The 16,698-nt window shown below is 53.3% G+C and overlaps 1 protein-coding gene across 5 annotated transcripts in view; it reads right to left on the reverse strand.

Moving 5' to 3' along the window:
- Positions 1–3,434: 3,434 nt before the first annotated feature.
- Positions 3,435–16,698, reverse strand: part of MYH14 (myosin heavy chain 14) — a 95,658-nt gene continuing 82,394 nt past the window's right edge. For all 5 annotated transcript variants that reach the window (XM_025849784.2, XM_025849783.2, XM_073886405.1 and 2 more), the window contains 6 exons: positions 15,871–15,959; positions 15,663–15,786; positions 8,879–9,087; positions 6,096–6,204; positions 4,330–4,502; positions 3,435–4,217 (listed from right to left, as the gene is read on the reverse strand). In XM_025849784.2, the coding sequence (XP_025705569.2) occupies positions 4,064–4,217; positions 4,330–4,502; positions 6,096–6,204; positions 8,879–9,087; positions 15,663–15,786; positions 15,871–15,959 (858 nt within the window). In that variant the 3' untranslated portion in view covers positions 3,435–4,063. The remainder of the gene's footprint in view (positions 4,218–4,329; positions 4,503–6,095; positions 6,205–8,878; positions 9,088–15,662; positions 15,787–15,870; positions 15,960–16,698) is intronic.

Here is a 16,698-nt window from a genome sequence, read left to right on the forward strand (position 1 = left end):
ACGCGATTGAGGGAAGGGGCATTCTGGGAAGGGGGCGGGGACGTCAAGGGAGTCGGGCTGGCTTTTAAGCCACGCGAGGGTATCCTAGCCTCCTACCCTTCACCCCAGGAGGGCAACCCATCACATTGATGTAAAAAATATATATATATTAGCAACAATGCGGGGTAAGGAGGAACAGTCAACTCAAGCCCCAAAAACGAGCTGAGCTCAGATGGTAGAAGCAGAGGCACAGGGCGTGTGCTGTGGACAGCTGCTCCCTCAGCCTTTAGGAGGATCCCTCTGGTGGATGTGACCCTTTCATCCCTCCCCGGACCACCCCCCCCAAGGGATCTGCTCGCCTCTATTCTTGCTGCATGGACTCAGACCTCCCATCTCAGAATTTCTGGGATGATCTGGCCCTAGCACACAAAATTCCCCAACACCCCCTCCAGATTACCAGGACATGAGGCCTGCACCCAGAATTCCTGAGACCAACCCTGGCACCCCGCATCCCCTAAATCGCCACAGGGTCCTGGGACTTAACCTCTGCATACAGATGCTGCCCCCAAGCCCCGCCCCACCCATTGCCTGGACTGCATCCCAGCACCTCAAATCTCCAAGACTTAACCCAGCCCTTCAGCTCACTTTCAGCCTTTGGGATGCTCCAGATCCTTCCCACACTTGGACATTTCTTGGACACCACCAAATCCTCAGGCCTACCCCCCTCCAAATATCCCCAAATCTCTGACATCAGACATCCACCTCAGGTTCTCCTGATGCTAGAAGTTCCAAGATAGGCTCAACCTGTCTGCAATTCCAGGGAACCAGACCTTCCCCCCCTCCCCCCCCCCCCCCCCCCGGCATCCCCTTTCTTATGCCTAGCCCTGCCTCTTCCAAGAGCTCCTCCCCTTAAATGGTGCCCCAAAGGGACCCTCTTAATGGACATCAGTGTTTCCCAGAAGGGGAATATTTGGACCCCCGGTGATGTGCTAAGGTTTTAGGCAGTACAAGGACACTTAATCTAAAAAGTTTTGTCTGTTATGGCATCTTGCACAGAAGCCGGTAAGTCCAGATACTGCTGCCTGGCCCAGACACCGTTTATTTAGGGTAGAGTGTTTCCACTTACAGCAGAGGCTGTGCCCCCGTCAAGGGACGCTGGAACATCAGAAGCTTGGGAAACGACAAAACCTACCGCGGCTGGGACCCCAGCCCACCCTTCCCCAGCATTCCTCGTCCCGCCATGCTCGCGGGTGGAAGATCATTTCTCATATCCCATCCTGGCTCAAGGATGCGCTACCTCCCCCAAGCCCAGAGACCACACCGGTCCCAGAATCCTTAGAGGGGACCTCCCCTTTTGGAGCTGGAGGCCCACGGAATTAGCAACCTCCCTCCCTCTGCTCCCACGGCCTCAGGAACCCCCCACCCACCCGAGGGTTGGGGGGTGTCACTGAGCACGATTCTTGATGCAACGATTCCTATGCAAGGGACATTCTGAGTCCCCCCCATCCTTCCCTCGGACCCTAAACCCTGGCGAATCAGGGGTGAGGGGTGGGGCAGGTTCTGGTGGGAGCGGGGTGGGGCGAGGCAAAGGGCTAGGGGCTCCAGACACCAGGGTATTGGGGTGGGGACTGATTATATTGCCAAAGGGTTTAACTACTTAAAAAAAAAAATAGCCCCCAGATTCCCCTGACCCTCACGGAAGCCGAACAGTGAGGGGAAAGGGGGTGAGGATTTTTCCGAAGGGTACAGACCTCTTCCCAACGTCTCCCCCTGCTCGCCAATCTGCCACACGTACCCAGCTTTTTAGTTCAGCTTTTAAAAATAATCACAATCATAAACCTTTACAGAACGTGACACGTCCTTCACCACCGCCCCCATCCCCCAAGTCAACAGTGTGGGATTCGGGGAGGAAGAGCGAGAGCTAAAGGGACAACTTCCAAGTCCCGCTCCCCTTTTCTCCCCGGCCGCCAGGGTGCCTGCAACTACACGCATGCGCTGCATGACGCGCTCCCCACACGCATGTCGCGCCCCTCCTGCGCTCCGGGAACGCACGGACACGGGGCGGGGGGCGGGGCGATTGGGGAGGAACGAACGGCGGGGGTCTTCCTGAGTTCAGCGGCTCCTCCTCCCCATCACACACACAGCAATAAGATTTTCTCACTCAAATGTGGGCGGGGCGGGCCTGGCCTGTCGAAGTGGGAGGTGGGAGGAGTGGTGAGGGGGCGCTCTCAGGGATGGGGGCGGGTGTCCGGAGTCAGTGTGGGGAGGGGAGGTCTGCAAATCGTCCAACTCTGGTGCTAATGGCGGGTCTTCTCAGCCCACCCCCAGGGCAGGGAGGGAGGGGTCGGCATGGCCCCTCCCCCAAGTCTCCCCCACGCCCACCCTGGGTGCATGAACCGCCCAATGCAGAAGCTGCCGCATGTCACCTGCCCTCCCCAAAGAAAAAGTGTCATGCCCCCTTCCCCCCCACCCTCTCACTTCCCACCAAAATAAAAGTTTCCTTTTCATTTAAAAGTTGCATCCTGTTTGCTGGGAAGGTCTCCGGATCTGGGGCGGGGTGAGAGTTTTGGGAGCAGAGGAGTTGGGTCTTCAAGAACAGGGGTCATATTAAATGAGCAAGGGTGTGCACTTCAGGGGGTCCAGACATCCCCCTGATCGCCGGCTCTCGCCTTGTGACTTTTCGGGGGGTTGGTGGGGGGGGGGGAAAGAAGTGACTGCCTCAGTTTCCCTGATGGTAAAAATGGGGATCCACACCCCTAACTTGAAACTCTGAGGGCACCTGGTAATAGGAGCTCTGAGGTGAGGGTGACAACCCCAGAAGAGGAGTGGAGCTAGGTCTACAGTAAGAGGTTAGGGGCCGAGGGTCACATGCTCCATATCGCCCACTCTGAAGCAGACTGTGTGGGTTCAACTTCTTGGTAGCTGTGTGTTCTTGGGCAAGTCTCTCAACCTCTCGGGCTTGTTTCTACCACTCTAACAGGGCAGGAGGGGGTGGTCTATTCATTCAGCAAATACATGAATTCCAACTAAATGCCAGGCACTATTCTAGGTGCTGGAAAGCAATGGAATCCCTACCTCTAGGGGTTGTGTTGAAGGTCGAGACGAGTGTCCCACGTTTAGCCCATGTTCAGTTAAACAAAGGATCACTACTCAACAGGTGGCTCAACAGTCACTCTGTCACTGTTTTGCAAAGACATGAGGGTCAGCCAGAGTGCCGCATCCCTTCTGCCACTTACTGGGAGGCTTGGAGCAAGGGACAGCACAGCTCAGTCTGTTTCCCCATCTGTATAATGGAGCGAATACCTGGGAAGGAGGCTGAAATGAGTTTTTCCACATTAGATGCCGGTACCCCGGAGGCTCCCAACACTGGTCGGCTGTGATTCGAACCAGCAGACTGCCCCACCTGCTGCCCCATCAGAGATCCCTGAGCAGGAACACACTACAGACCCATGGAGGTCCGGCTGGGGTTGGAGTTTATTTCTGCGAGAGCCTAGACGCTGGGAGGATATGGGGGCCTCCTCCAGCCCCCGCAGGAAAATCCAACCGAATTGTGATCACACAAGAGCAACCAGAAAGGAGGGCAGAGCATGGGGGGGGGGGAAGGTGAGGAGAGAGGGGTCCCCTTATCCTGCCCCTCTGCAAGGGTCAAAGGCTGGTGGAGACCTGGGGCTCAGGCTGTTGTCGATCAGAAGTTCAGGGGTCAGTGGCTAAGTGGAGAGAGAGGAAGAGAGGGAGAGGGGTAAGGGAATGGGAACCCTAGCTTCGGAGGGCAGGGGAGCCATGTTCCCTTGCTAACAATTAAGGATAGAGGGGAGCCCTTCGGGACCACAGCTTGCCAACTACACTTGGATCTCCTTCCTAGCGAGGGCCCCAGTCCTCGTCTCCCTGCTCGTCTGCTCCTCTGTGTTTAGGGGTTCACAGGAGATCTCAGCGCCCCCGCTCCCCCCCACCATGGGGTTGGTAAGTGCTGTAGTGCCAGAGGGTGGCACCATTTCCAAAGTGCAAGAAGCCGGAGGGAGGGTTCCTGGGACTGGAGCATCGAGGGGCCAGGGAGGGAGGGGCCATGGCTGGGGACAGGATGGTGTCACTGGGGCTGGGACACCGGCGGCCCATCAGGCTCCGGGGGTGGCGGCCCAGCCCCAGGCTCCGCCTCCTCGGCCTCCTCTTCCGAGACCACGTTCTCCTCCAGTCGGAAGACCTGGCGCACTGTGCGGGTGGTGAAGGTGAGGGGGCCGCGTCTGCAGGGAGAAGGGGAGACCAAGAGATAGAGGTTAAAGGAGGGGCGGGGGCAGAGAGTGCTGGGGGGCGGGGTCTATGGAGCAAGGGTGCGCATGCACAGGCTGGCTGTACCGGAGCCGGTTCCTCAGCGTGTTCAACTCGCGGTTCATGGACTCCGAGGCCTCGGTGACATCTTCCAGCTCATGCTGCAGCCTCCGGCGGACTGACTGAGCCCGGGACGCCTCCTCCTCAGCTTCTTCCAGCTGCCGCTTCAGCTGCTTCACCCGAAGGTTGCCCTTCTCCAGCTTGGTGGGAGCAGAGGGCTGGGTTGAGTCTCCAGGTGCCGTCCTCGCCCACTCCCTTGGCCCCCCAGAGCCCCATCCCTCCTGCCCCACACCCCACACCCTGTGCCTTGCCTTCTGTTCATGCTTTGTTCTAGATCCTCTTGCCAGCCTCCATCCCAGCTTCAAATGTGAGGCTGTCCCCCACTTGGTCTTTCTATGCCCAGAGCTGACCCCCTCTCTCCTCTGCTCAAAGCCCTCCCATGGCTCCCTAGTGGCACTGGGACAAGGTCCCAGCCCCTCAGTCTGGCGTTCCAGGCCCTGCAGGGTCTTCTTCCCATAAACCCATTGGCCAGACCAGCTTCATCAAGACCCTCCCCAAACCCTCCCATCTCTGTCTCCAGGGAGGGGACACGCGTGATCTGCCTCCCACCAACCCCTCTGGCCTCATTTCTTATCACTCAAACTTCCTTCCCCATTCTTCTCTCCAGCCACACTGCTCTGCTTTTTGCTTTAAACTCACCAGACTTATTTCCACACCCCAGGGCCTTTGTACCCGCTGCTCCCTCTGCCTGGCTCTTTCTCTCCCCTCAGTTCTCAATTCATATGTCACCTCCTTAGAGAGGTCTTCCTGACCCCACTCCCCCACCCCCAATCTAGGGAGTATTCCCTAATCCTCCACATCTCTCTTCATTCTCCTGTTCCTTCAGAGCCCCTGTCACAATCTGTCCTCATCTTTCCTTGTTTGTAAGTTTGTGTCTTCCTTTTCCTATGCTACAAATGTGAGCTCCGTGAACAGGGGGACCTTCTTTGTCTTGTTCACAGCCGTATCTCCAATGCGAAATACAGTACTGGGTGTCCGGTAATTGTGGAATGCAGGGCAAATAAGCCGCAGCTGAGCTTTTAAGGGCACGGCGACTCTATCTATAGTTGGAGAGACCTGGAATCTGATGCAGGCTCTGTCTCTCCTAACCGTGTGACTTTGGTACAAACGGTCCCTTTTTAAAGTTTCCCGTTTTCCCACCCGTGCATTGGGGCTGGTGAAAGAATGCAGACACGTTTTTGTTTTTGTTTTTAAACCACATGGTACAGTACTTGGGGGAACAGTTGCTGCTCAATAAGTAATTAAGAGCACAGACTCTGCCTCCAGAGTCCTGGGGTTTGAACCCAGACTCCATCTCTTATGAGCTAAGTAATTTGAACAAGTTACTTCACCTTTCTGTGTCTCATTTTTCTCACCTGAATAAGAGGGGAAAGGATAGTACCTGCCTTATAGGGTTCTGGCAAGAACTAAATATACTACACATTACCTCTTTCACACAGTGCCTGGCACATAGAAGGCATTCCGTAAACATTACACGTTGTGATTTTAGCCCCAGCCTAGCCTCTGGGGAGGTTTTTTTCTTCCTTCTCTCTAGCTGTCTCAGCTCCCGACCAGGACCTATCCTAGATTCCACAATCTACAGATCGCAAAGTCACTGATTCCAGCTCTCTGCTGATGTTACCAAGCCCCCGAATGGTGGCCGCACGTGGCTTCTCGCGATGGGAACTCATGGCCTACAAAGATAGCATGGAGACCATCCCCCACCCCGCTCCCTAGAGACGTCAGCTGCTCACCTGGTCCCGGAGCTGGTCAGCCACCCTCCGCTCCTCCTCCACCTGGAGCACCACCTCCTTAAGGCGCTTCTCGGCCCTGCGCACCAGCTTGCCGGAGAGGATGCGCTCTCTGGAGAGGGGTGTGAAGCAGACAATCAGGAGAGGTGCTTACATAGGGTGCTGTCCCCTCAGCCTTGTCCAGTGGCTGCTGTCCTGTTTTCGGAGTGGCCTCTTCCCTCCTTCCCAACTCCAAGTAGCTCCCATAGTCTACTCAGGTCAGACATGGCTCCCAGGCTCCTGACTCCAGGGCTTCTAGTCCTTGACTTGTATCAAGATGCCTGATGTTCCTGAAAGTGTCTCCATGTCTGTACCAGTTCTCCAAACCCCACTGTGCACCCCTAGTCCTCCTCTCAGGGAAATGACTCACTGACCACCAGTCCCCAGGTCAGATATGGGGCATTACCCTCGCCCAGCCTGTCCCATTGCCCCCTGAACTCTGTCCTGTCGCCTCCTCTCTGTCCTTCAGCCTGAGCCCCTAGCTCAAGCCTGTGCTCTCCCACCTGACCTGGCCTGTCCCTTTTCTCTCAACTCCCTTCCTCCACTGTCCCTACGTGTGTGGGGGACACTCTGGGAGCCCAGAGCTCCCCCCTCAGCCACCCCGGCTCCTTCTCCCCTCTCTCACACACACACACACTTTCTCTGGACAAGCTCATCTGCACCCCAGGTCTCCACACCCATCAGCAGCCTGCTAAATCTGCTAAATCTGTCTCCTGGGCTCCAGCCTGGATCGGCCCCCAGCCTTGGCAGTCCACCAGACCCCGACACCCCTCACAGTCCCCGCCGGGCTCAGCACCTTCCCCCCAACCCGCTCCTCCTCCCCTGTGCTCCACCTAGATCTGCAGGTCAGACACCACAGCCATTCTCACCTCCTGTCCCCTCAAAGCCTTTCCCTCCCCTCTCCCAAATTTCCCCATCTGTGGTCCTGGCTCATCTGCCCTCTCCTGCAAGGACCATCACACCCGGGGCGAAGTCCATGTGATGGGGCCCCTAGTGATGGGCAGTGCTCGGCAGCCTCAGGTGTGCTGAGAGGCAGGCACGGGCCGGGGTAAGTGGGAGGGCTTGAGCCGTGGAAAGGGATGTGGTGGGGGAGGCCCCTTCAGCTACAGATCCCCCAGCCACTCGTTGCTCCCAGGTTGAGTTTGAGCAGGTCATGAATACCTTCTGAGCCTCAGTTTCTCCATCTGTATAACAGGGGAGGAGGAGCTCAGACTGGTGTATCCATCCACCTCTGGAAGGTCTCCCCAGAGACCCCAAACTACATCTCCCATGAATCCCTGGGTCCCTGGCCAGGCCCTGGGATGAGAACACCTTTTTTCATGACCATCTGGGGCTGGTTCCCGTTGCCTGTCCCTGAGACCTCTCATGCTCATCATGCTCCCCAGTGAACTCAGCTTGTTTCCCCAGTATTCCCACAGTCACCAGGACTTAACCCCTAACACTGTCCTCCTCCCCCGTACCCACAACAGCCTATCAGCCCCCAGCTCCATCCCTCCTGCCCCTGACTCTTTTTCATCCCCTCACACCCCAGCCCCAGCTTAGGCCTCATCTCCTGCCACCTGGACCAGCACCAAGCCTCCTCCCTGGCCTCCCAGCTCCCGGTCTCTGTGCTCTAGTCTGCTCCCAACTTGACCCCCAGGGAGACTTTCTACAGCCAGCACTGGCCCTGCCCCTCCCCAGCTCACAGCCCCGAATGGCTTCCCATCTTCCCAGGACAGAGTCCCTCAGCCTGGCGTTCAAGCCTCTCACCTCCCTATCTCTCTCCTGAGTCACAGGCTCCCAGGACCAGTCACCCTTCTCCAAATGCCCTGATGTCTCCCACATGTGTCCTCAAGGCTGCTGCTCTGCCTGGGACAGAAATGGCCTCAATTCTCACCTCCTCCTGTATCCACAGCCTTTGCAATAGGATTTTGCAGCTTCTTGCACCAAGAGACAGAATCTATTTCACCATTCCTTTAAATCTGAGCTGGCCATACGACTTGCTTTAGTGACAGGAGGATGCAGCAGAAGTGACATTGTACCAGTTCCAAGTCTAGGCCCCAAGAAGTCTTTAACACTTTCCCTAACTCTTGGAACCTGGACTCTGCCATGTGAACAATCCTGGGCCAGTCTGGAGCAGAGACTAGTTAGCCTCAGTGTCCCAGGCAAGACCTTAAGCAAATGAGAGCCCAGCCAAGATCAGCAAATCCGTCTAGCTCACTCGGCTACCGATGCATGAATGAAGCCCCCACGCTCAGATCAGCAGAACCTATCAGCCAGCCAAAGACTCATGAGCAGTAAGAAATGGTTGTGGTTTTAAGCCACTAAAGTTTAGGCTTGTTTGTTATGCAGCTAGAGCTAAACTGCTACATTACTGTTTGGAGATTTATTTACTTTAGAGAGAGACTGTGTGGGAGCAGGAAGGAGCAGGGGGAAAGGGATTAGCAGACTCCACGCTGAGTATGGAGCCTGACACGGGGCTCAATTCCATAACTCTGAGATCATGACCCAAGCCAAAGCCAGGAGTCAGACGCTCAACCGGCTGAGCCACCCAGGCGCCCCTACTTTCCTGTTTAAATCATATTCTTCATGGGAGTGCAGTTACTTGCAGCCCAAAACATCCTAAATAATAGAGGAAATCAGCAATCATTAATATTATGATGCCTTTCGGATGTTTCTAAACCAGGTGCTTATAACACAGCTCCCCTTCATCTCCCTGACCAGAATGTGGGGATCACCCTCCAGCTGTGCCCTCCTCTAACACCCACCTGCTCTCCTGCTCCAGCTGCTCCTCAGCCTGGGCCAGCTTAGACTCAAGGGCGGCAATGATCATCTTCTGGCGGGCCCGGGCCCCAGCGTCCTCCTCACCCAGGCGCCCCCGGAGCTCCTGTATCTGCCGCTCCAGCTGCTGTCGCCCGCTCTCTGCCTTGGCCGAGAAACTTCGCTCAGCTGACAGCTCTGTAGTCAGTGATTCCACCTGTAGCAGTGGGAAAAGCAGAACCATCACGGGGGAGTCTCAGAGGGAAGACAGTAGGTAAATTCAGGCACCTCCCACAATTGAATTGACAATGGTTAAGTGCAGAGCACAGAGCCTGGTACATACTACTCAATAAATGTCAGCATGTATTTGTCCTGATTGGCTTAGCAGCCAACAGCAGTGCCAGCCCTGGGTTTTAACCTTTCCAACAGCTTTCTGCTCTTTTAATAAGTCCACAAGACTATCACAAACTTGTTTAAATGCTATAGATTCTACCTCTGTGAATGAGTCCATTCGAAGGGTTATCACACTTCTGTTTGCATTGGGATCATCTGGGGAGCTTGTGAAAAAGATGCAGACCGCAGGGTCCCATCCCCCAGAAATTCTGCTTCCAGCTGATCTGGGGTGGGGGTGGGGGGGCGGTCCATGAATCCGTATTTTCAACAACCACCTCAGGTGGTTCTGATATGGGTGACGTGTGGGATCATTTTAAGAAATGCCAGCTCAACAAACAGTAACTACTACATTGAGAATGTGTAAACAAGCCCCTAATAATAGTTCCTGTTTATTTACTCAGCTCATACTCCGAGTGAGGTCCTGCGCCGGAGCTAAGGCAGTGAGTCAGATCCAGTCTGATTCATACTTTATTACACCGTGCCCTCACAGGAACACATCGGCATGGTGATTAGCATATGCTCTTTAAAAAAAAAAAACTTTTTATTGGAAAATGAAACTGTAATACAGAAAGTCAGAAACTGATCAAGTCTATGACGTCAGGAGTTAACAAAAGGCAAACACCACTGTCGCTCCCACCCAGGTGAAGAAATAGAACGTTGCCATTCCAGAAGGCCCTGCATGTCACCACCCTAATATCAACCCCTACCTTCCCCACAAAACAGCACACCACCCTGACTTTCATGGTAATCACTTCTTTGCTCCTCTTTCGAGTTTTATCACTCAGAGATGAAGGCCTAGATCCTATAACTGAATCTTGCCCATTTGAAAACTTTTGTGTATGTTTCTTTAAAACAACAACAACAACAACAAAAAACCAACAGGGCTCAGTCGTTAAGCGTCTGCCTTCGGCTCAGGTCATGATCCCAGGGTCCTGGGATCCCATCGGGCTCCCTGCTCGTCAGGAAGCCTGCTTCTCCCTCTCCCACTCCCCCTGCTTGTGTTCCTGCTCTCGCTGTGTCTCTGTGTGTCAAATAAATAAATAAAATCTTAAAAAAAAACCCTATGAATCACCTTTATTATTTTTTTTAAGTAGGTTCCATGCCTGGTGTGGAGCTTGAACTCACAACCCTGATCAAGACCTGAGCTGAGGTCAAGAGTCGGACACTTACCTGGCTGAGCCACCCAGGAGCTCCTAAGTTGCTATTGTTTTAAAGCTACCTGGTTTGGGTACTTTGTCATGGCTGCTCTAGGAAACTAATGTAGTGACTAATGAGCATGGAAAGAAAATCACTGTGAACTCATGGATTTAAACAGATTGGATAGATTTAAAGCAGTTGTGATTATTATTCTTGTAGAAGCTCCAATTGCTCCATTTGGGGCCAACAGGAGCCTCTCCTGGTTGATGTCTAGGTGCTTTTTAACATAAGTATGCCAGCTCCTGGGGCGCCTGGTGGCTCAGTTGGTTAACCGTCTGCCTTCGGCTCAAGTCATGATCCCAGAGTCCTGGGATCGAGTCCTGCATCGGGCTCCCTGCTCAGCGGGGAGCCTGCTTCTCCCTCTTCCTCTGCTGCTCCCCCTGCTTGTGCTCTTTCTCAAATCAATACAATCTAAAAAAAAAAAAAATGTATGCTAGCTTCCTTGATAACTGGTATGTTGTGGACTCAATGCTTGTGTCCCCCCCAAATTCCTACATTGAAGCCTTAAGTCCCAATGTGGTGGGATCTTGTGACAGGGCCTTTGGGAGGCAATTGGGGTTAGATGAGGCCATGAGGGTGGGACCCCCGTGATGGCATCAGCGCCTTTATAAGGAGCTTCAAGAGAAAGCACTCTCTCCCTGCACATGCACCCACATGGTGGCTGCTTCCAAGTCACGAGAGAGGCCTCAGAATAAAATCTACCTAATTGGCACCTTGATCTTGGACTCCCAGCCTCCAGAACTGTGAGAAATAAATGTCTGTTGTGTGAGGCACCTGCCCTCCACCCCCTCACCCCGCTACCCCCCGCCGATTCCAGGGTATTTTGTTATGGCAGCCTGAGCAGACCAAGGCATGGTATGACCAGAGGCTCCAGGCTCCTCTTGTTCATTTCCTGTTTCAGATCTGGAATCAGCCGTTTGTAAAGAAGTTGCAGTTTCTTTTAGCAGAACATGGCATTTCTGGACCACAAACTTGGGTACCAGGGATGCTCAGGGCTACTGGACTGGTTATTGTTCTCAGGCCTTCTGGACAGAGATAGGATGGCTCTCTACAAAATACCTCACAAGTTCATGTGAACACGCCCAAGTCCAATTCAGAACCACAGGGTTTTGTTTGGCTTTAATTTAGCCTCTCCTCATGACACATCTACATTTAGGTGCTAACATGCTTACAGACGCGGGTGGCAACAGAATGCGGACGTGCCATCGTTACTCTTTTACTTTATTCCCCGTTACACATGTGATGGTCTCAGAAACACACCGCAAATACTGTCACTACCAATATAATTACTCAATCCAGTAATACAATTTTTTTTTTACATATTTGCCCATTCTCTTAATTTAAAAATAGTTGCACTACACACAACTGAGCAGACAGCTGGTACCTTTCTTACTCCTTTTCAGCCCTCACTGAGTCTTAGAACAATGAGCAAACCTCACGCTCATTACGCCCTCATGCTGGTGTCTCTCTAATGATTCCTTCTGATCGATCATCTGAACCTGGTTCGCCGGGGTGGTGGCTCTCAGAGGTGGCATGCCTCAGAACCTGGAAGGCTTGTTAAAACAGATTGCCGGGCCCCACCTCTGGCATTCTTCACTCACTTGGGTTTGGCTGAGGCCCTCAAACTTCCATTTCCAGCAAGTTCTCAGGTGATGCTGATGCTGCCGGCCTTGGGGCCACTTTGAGAACCACCGGTCTCGTAGATTCCTCAGGAATCACTTGTGGGAACACGGCCCCAAGGAAGTCTTGCTGGGTGCAAAATCCATGGCTCATATCTTTCTCTGAGAATCTTAACTATATCCTTCCATTTTCTTGCAGCATGAAATCTTGCTCTCAAAAATCTGATGACAATCTAATTTTCTTTTCCTTGCAGATCATGTGCTCATTTTTCCCTAGATGGCTAAGGATACCACCCCCTTATTTGTGCAATAGTTTCACTAGCATCTGTCTTAGTATCAAGTTTTTGTGTTTTTTTAAAGATTTTATTTATTTATTTGAAAGAGAAAGTGAGTGAGAGAGAGAAGAAGCAGGGGCAGAGGGAGAGGAAGAAGACTCCCCATTGAGCAGGGAGCCTGACGTGGGGCCTGATCCCAGGACCCCAGGATCATGGACCTGAGCCAAAGGCAGATGCTTAACTGACTGAGCCACCCAGGCGCCCGTTGGTATTTTTTTGTTTTTTTTTTTATTTTAGTTTTTTATTTTTTCTTTTTTGTGGTTTTTTTTGTTGTTCGTTTTTAAAGATTTTATTTATTTATGTGTGAGAGAGAAAGAGAGCCACAAGCAGGGGGAGCGGCAGGCAGAGGGAGAAGCAGGCTCCCGGCTGACCAAGAAGCCCAATGCAGGACTCGATCCCAGGACCTGCGATCATCACCTGAGCCAAAGGCAGCCGCTTAACCAACTGAGCCAGCCAGGCGTCCCAATTGGTTTAAGTTTTGATAGGTCAATATCCTTGGGTACACAGTGTGCTCTTCCAGTATGTAGCTTCCAACTGTATTATTTCAGGAAAGTTCTTGCATTATGCTCTCGGGTTATTTGCTCTGTCCTCCTGCCTGGGTCTTCTTCTTTGGGGACTCCCTTTACTGTATGTTGGATCTTCTTAGCCAGTCTTCAATATTTGCTATTTTCTTGTAAATCCCTTTTTGTGTCTTTTTAAGTTTCATTTTGATTTTTTTAAAGATTTATTTACTTTAGAGAGAGAGAGAAGGTGGGACGGGCAGAGGGAGAGGGAGAGAAAGTCCCAAGGAGACTCTGCGATGAGTGCAGAGCCTACGGTTGGGCTTCATCCTAGGACCCTGGGATCATGACCTGAGCCGAAGTCAGATGCTTAACCAACTGAGCCATCCAGGTGCTCTGCCCCCATTTTGATTTTTTTTAAAGACTTATTTATCTTACTTTAGAGAGAGAGCACATGCGTGCGCACATACATGAGCAGGGGGGAGGGGCAGAGGGAAAGAAGCAGACTCCCTGCTGAGTATGGACCCAACTCAGGGGCTCAATCCCAGGAGCCCGAGATCATGACCTGAGCTGAAACCTACAGTCAGATGCCGAACTGACTGAGCCACCCAGGCACACTGCCCCACTCCCATTTTGATTTTTAAAGACATTCTCCTTTTCACTAACAGCCAAGGATGCAAGTTTGGTTAAGTCCCATCATTCCGTGTACGGCTGTAGGATCCTGTGCTCCCTTCACTAGAGCATGTATTGGCTTATTTACCTCATTTCTAATGAGCACCCGGCACTGTTTTAGGTTCTGGAGATAGAGTAGTCATCACAGTTAAGACAGAGGCTCTAGGGCTCCTCGGTGGCTCAGATGGTTAAGCGTCTGCCTTCGGCTCAGGTCATGATCCCAGGGTCCTGGGATCGAGTCCCGCATCGGGCTCCCTGCTCAGCGGGGAGCCTGCTTCTCCCTCTGCTTCTCTCTCTCTCTCTGTCTCTCATGAATAAATAAATAAAATCTTTAAAAAAAAAAAGACAGAGGCTCTACTCTTGAGGTGCTTACATTCTTTTTGTTGTTGTTGTTTAAAGTAGGCTCCACACCCAGCACGGAGCCCAACGCAGAGCTTGAACTCACCACCCTGAAATCGAGACTGAGCCAAGATCAAGAGTCAGATGCTTAACCAACTAAGCCAATCAGGCACCCCTCAAGGGGCTTACATTCTGTTGGGGAGACGGATAGCAGACAAACAGCTAAATATATATTATAGTTCCAGGTAGCAGTAAGTGACATGAAGGGGATTAAAGCAGAGAGAATGGGAGGGAATTGTGTGACAGAGTGTGACTGTTTCACACAGGGTGGTCAGGGAAGGCTCTTCTGAGGGAATGAGACATGGGATGGTCTGGGGTAAGAGCTTTCTCCCAGGAGGAGGGAACAGCAAGTGCAAAGGCCCTGAGGCAGGAATAAACTTGGCAGAGTCAAGGAATAGTGAGAAGGCTGGTGTAGCTGGAGCAGAGTCAACCAGGGATAAGGAAGGGTTAGAGATAAGGTCTGAGTTAGCCACGGGCCAGAGTGTAGGGCCTTGTATATGACTGGGCTTTCACTCTGAGTGAGATCATCATTCTGGAGTATGACTGCCTCTCCTACTAGTCTAGGTGCTCCTCAAGGGCTGAGCTGGGGTCTTATTCTTCTCTGCATCCCAAGCAGTGTCAGGGCATGGCTCCTGAAAGGCCTCAAAATATGTCTTTAAAAATTAATGAGGGGCACGTGGGCGGCTCAGTGAGTTAAGCATCCGACTCTTGATTTCGGCTCAGGTCATGATCTCAGGGTTGTGGAGGTCGTGGACTCCATGCCCAGCGTGGAGTCTGCTTGAGATGCTCTCTCCCTCTCCCTCTGCCCCTCCCCACCACCCCCCCTCACATATTCTCTCTCTCAAATAAAAAAAAAAATTAATGAATTAGTGGAGACATAGGTCTCTCTTTGGAAATCCTATCACTCCACTGCCTGCCTGGCAAACTCTTAACTTCCTTCAAGATCTTTTAAGACATTTCCTCCATCAGGAAGTCCTCCCTGATAGCACCTAGCCTCCAGGCTGGGTCAGTAGTCTCCTCTAGGTTCTCACAGTGTCTTGTGCTTCCTCCATTTTCATTTGTACTTCTGTATTGGGATAGTCAGTCTCCTCCATCAGACTAGGATGTCCTTAAAGGCAGAGACCTGGAATGATCCATCGCCAGGTCCCTTGCACCACCGAGAATAGGACCTGAGTCTCCAGAAGCCTTGGACAGTATTTATAAATAAATATACAAATGAAAATATGCTTTTCTCTGTCTAGCTCCTACTTATGCCTTAAAACCCCAGCCAAATGTCCCTTCTTCCACAGACCTCCTTATGATTCTTGCAGCGAGTTCTCGCCCTCCTTCCCCCACTCTCTCTCTCTCTCTCTGTCCATCTATCTGTCTGTCTGTCTGCTGGGCCCAAGATACTTCTATTATCACACATGCTACCCAACCCATAGACACTGCAGTTCCATGTCTATGTTCCCAGGGAACTCTGCAGGACAGAGACCCCACATCATTCATCTCTGGATCCAGCCCTCGAGAAGCCTCAGAAATACAAGGGAATGAATGCATCAGAGAGAACTCCTACTCAACCATTAAAACCCAACCCGGACATTCCCTTCTCCTTTATCTGTTGAATAAAAGGACTGAAGATTACGGTCCCAGGTCAGTGAGGACCCAGGCCACCCGGGGGGACAGGGCTGTGCTCACCTGCAGGAGCAACTTGCGGTAGCGATCATTGAGTAGCTCTGAGTTGCTCTGCTCCTCCTCCAGCTCCTCTTCCATTTGCCCCAGGCGTCCCTCCAGCTGCCGCTTCTCCTCCAGAATGGCTGCCCTAAGGAGAATGGGAACAGGGGGAGGTGAGAGGGTGCGAGGGCCAGGGAGGGTGCCCTGCCCCACATTACGGTGGGCCACTCACTTGCTAAGGCTGCCATTGGCCAACTCGTCTGCCATCTCGTCCCGCTCCTGCTGGATTTGCCGCCGGGCACGATCAGAGGCGGCCAGTTCCTGTGATGGCAGAGAAGGCTGGTGGTCAGCAGTGACGGGGTGAGGCTATCTGGGCATCGGCCTCCCTGCTCCTCACACCTCAAGTCTCTTGGCCTTGTCTTCGGTGCACACGACCTTCCATCCCTGGACAACCTTGGAATGAACTTCAATCTACAGGCAGATGTCGCCTAAATCGGTCTCTCCAGAGCCCCTGACTCATATCCCCAGGCCCCTCCCCCCAGCAGGGCCTCACTGAGCTCAGCATCGCCTTTCTAATCCGCTCCTCGAGGTCCCCCCAGTCACGGGGCCTGACCCCCAGGTCTCTCCTCACCTCCCCTGCCCCCTTACGACCCACAGCCCTGTCCACGCTGACCCTTTACTTTCTCTGCCTTGTCTCCTCCCTGCGCCCCCACGTCCCAGCTCAGGCCTTGTCCTCTCTCCGCAGCCTTCCTGACTCCAATCCCCCCTGCTCTACTCAGAACCCTCCCAGGGCTCCCTAGTACCCTCAAGTCCAGTCTTTTGGTCCCGACCCCCAACCCCCTCCAATCCCCAGGGGCCCGCCCCCCTTCGTCTCCCATCCCAGGCCCCCGCCAGCCCCCTCAGCCCCCCCAACCCCCTCCAATCCCCAGGGCCCCGCCCCCTTCGTCTCCCATCCCAGGCCCCCGCCAGCCCCCTCAGCCCCCCGCAACGCCTCCAATCCCCAGGGGCCCGCCCCCCTTCGTCTCCCATCCCAGGCCCCCGCCAGCCCCCTCAGCCCCCC

This window comes from Callorhinus ursinus, unplaced genomic scaffold (genome assembly GCF_003265705.2).
Source record: "Callorhinus ursinus isolate GAN/ISIS: 27379988/994484 unplaced genomic scaffold, GSC_fseal_2.0 scaffold71, whole genome shotgun sequence".
Taxonomy (NCBI): domain Eukaryota; kingdom Metazoa; phylum Chordata; class Mammalia; order Carnivora; family Otariidae; genus Callorhinus; species Callorhinus ursinus.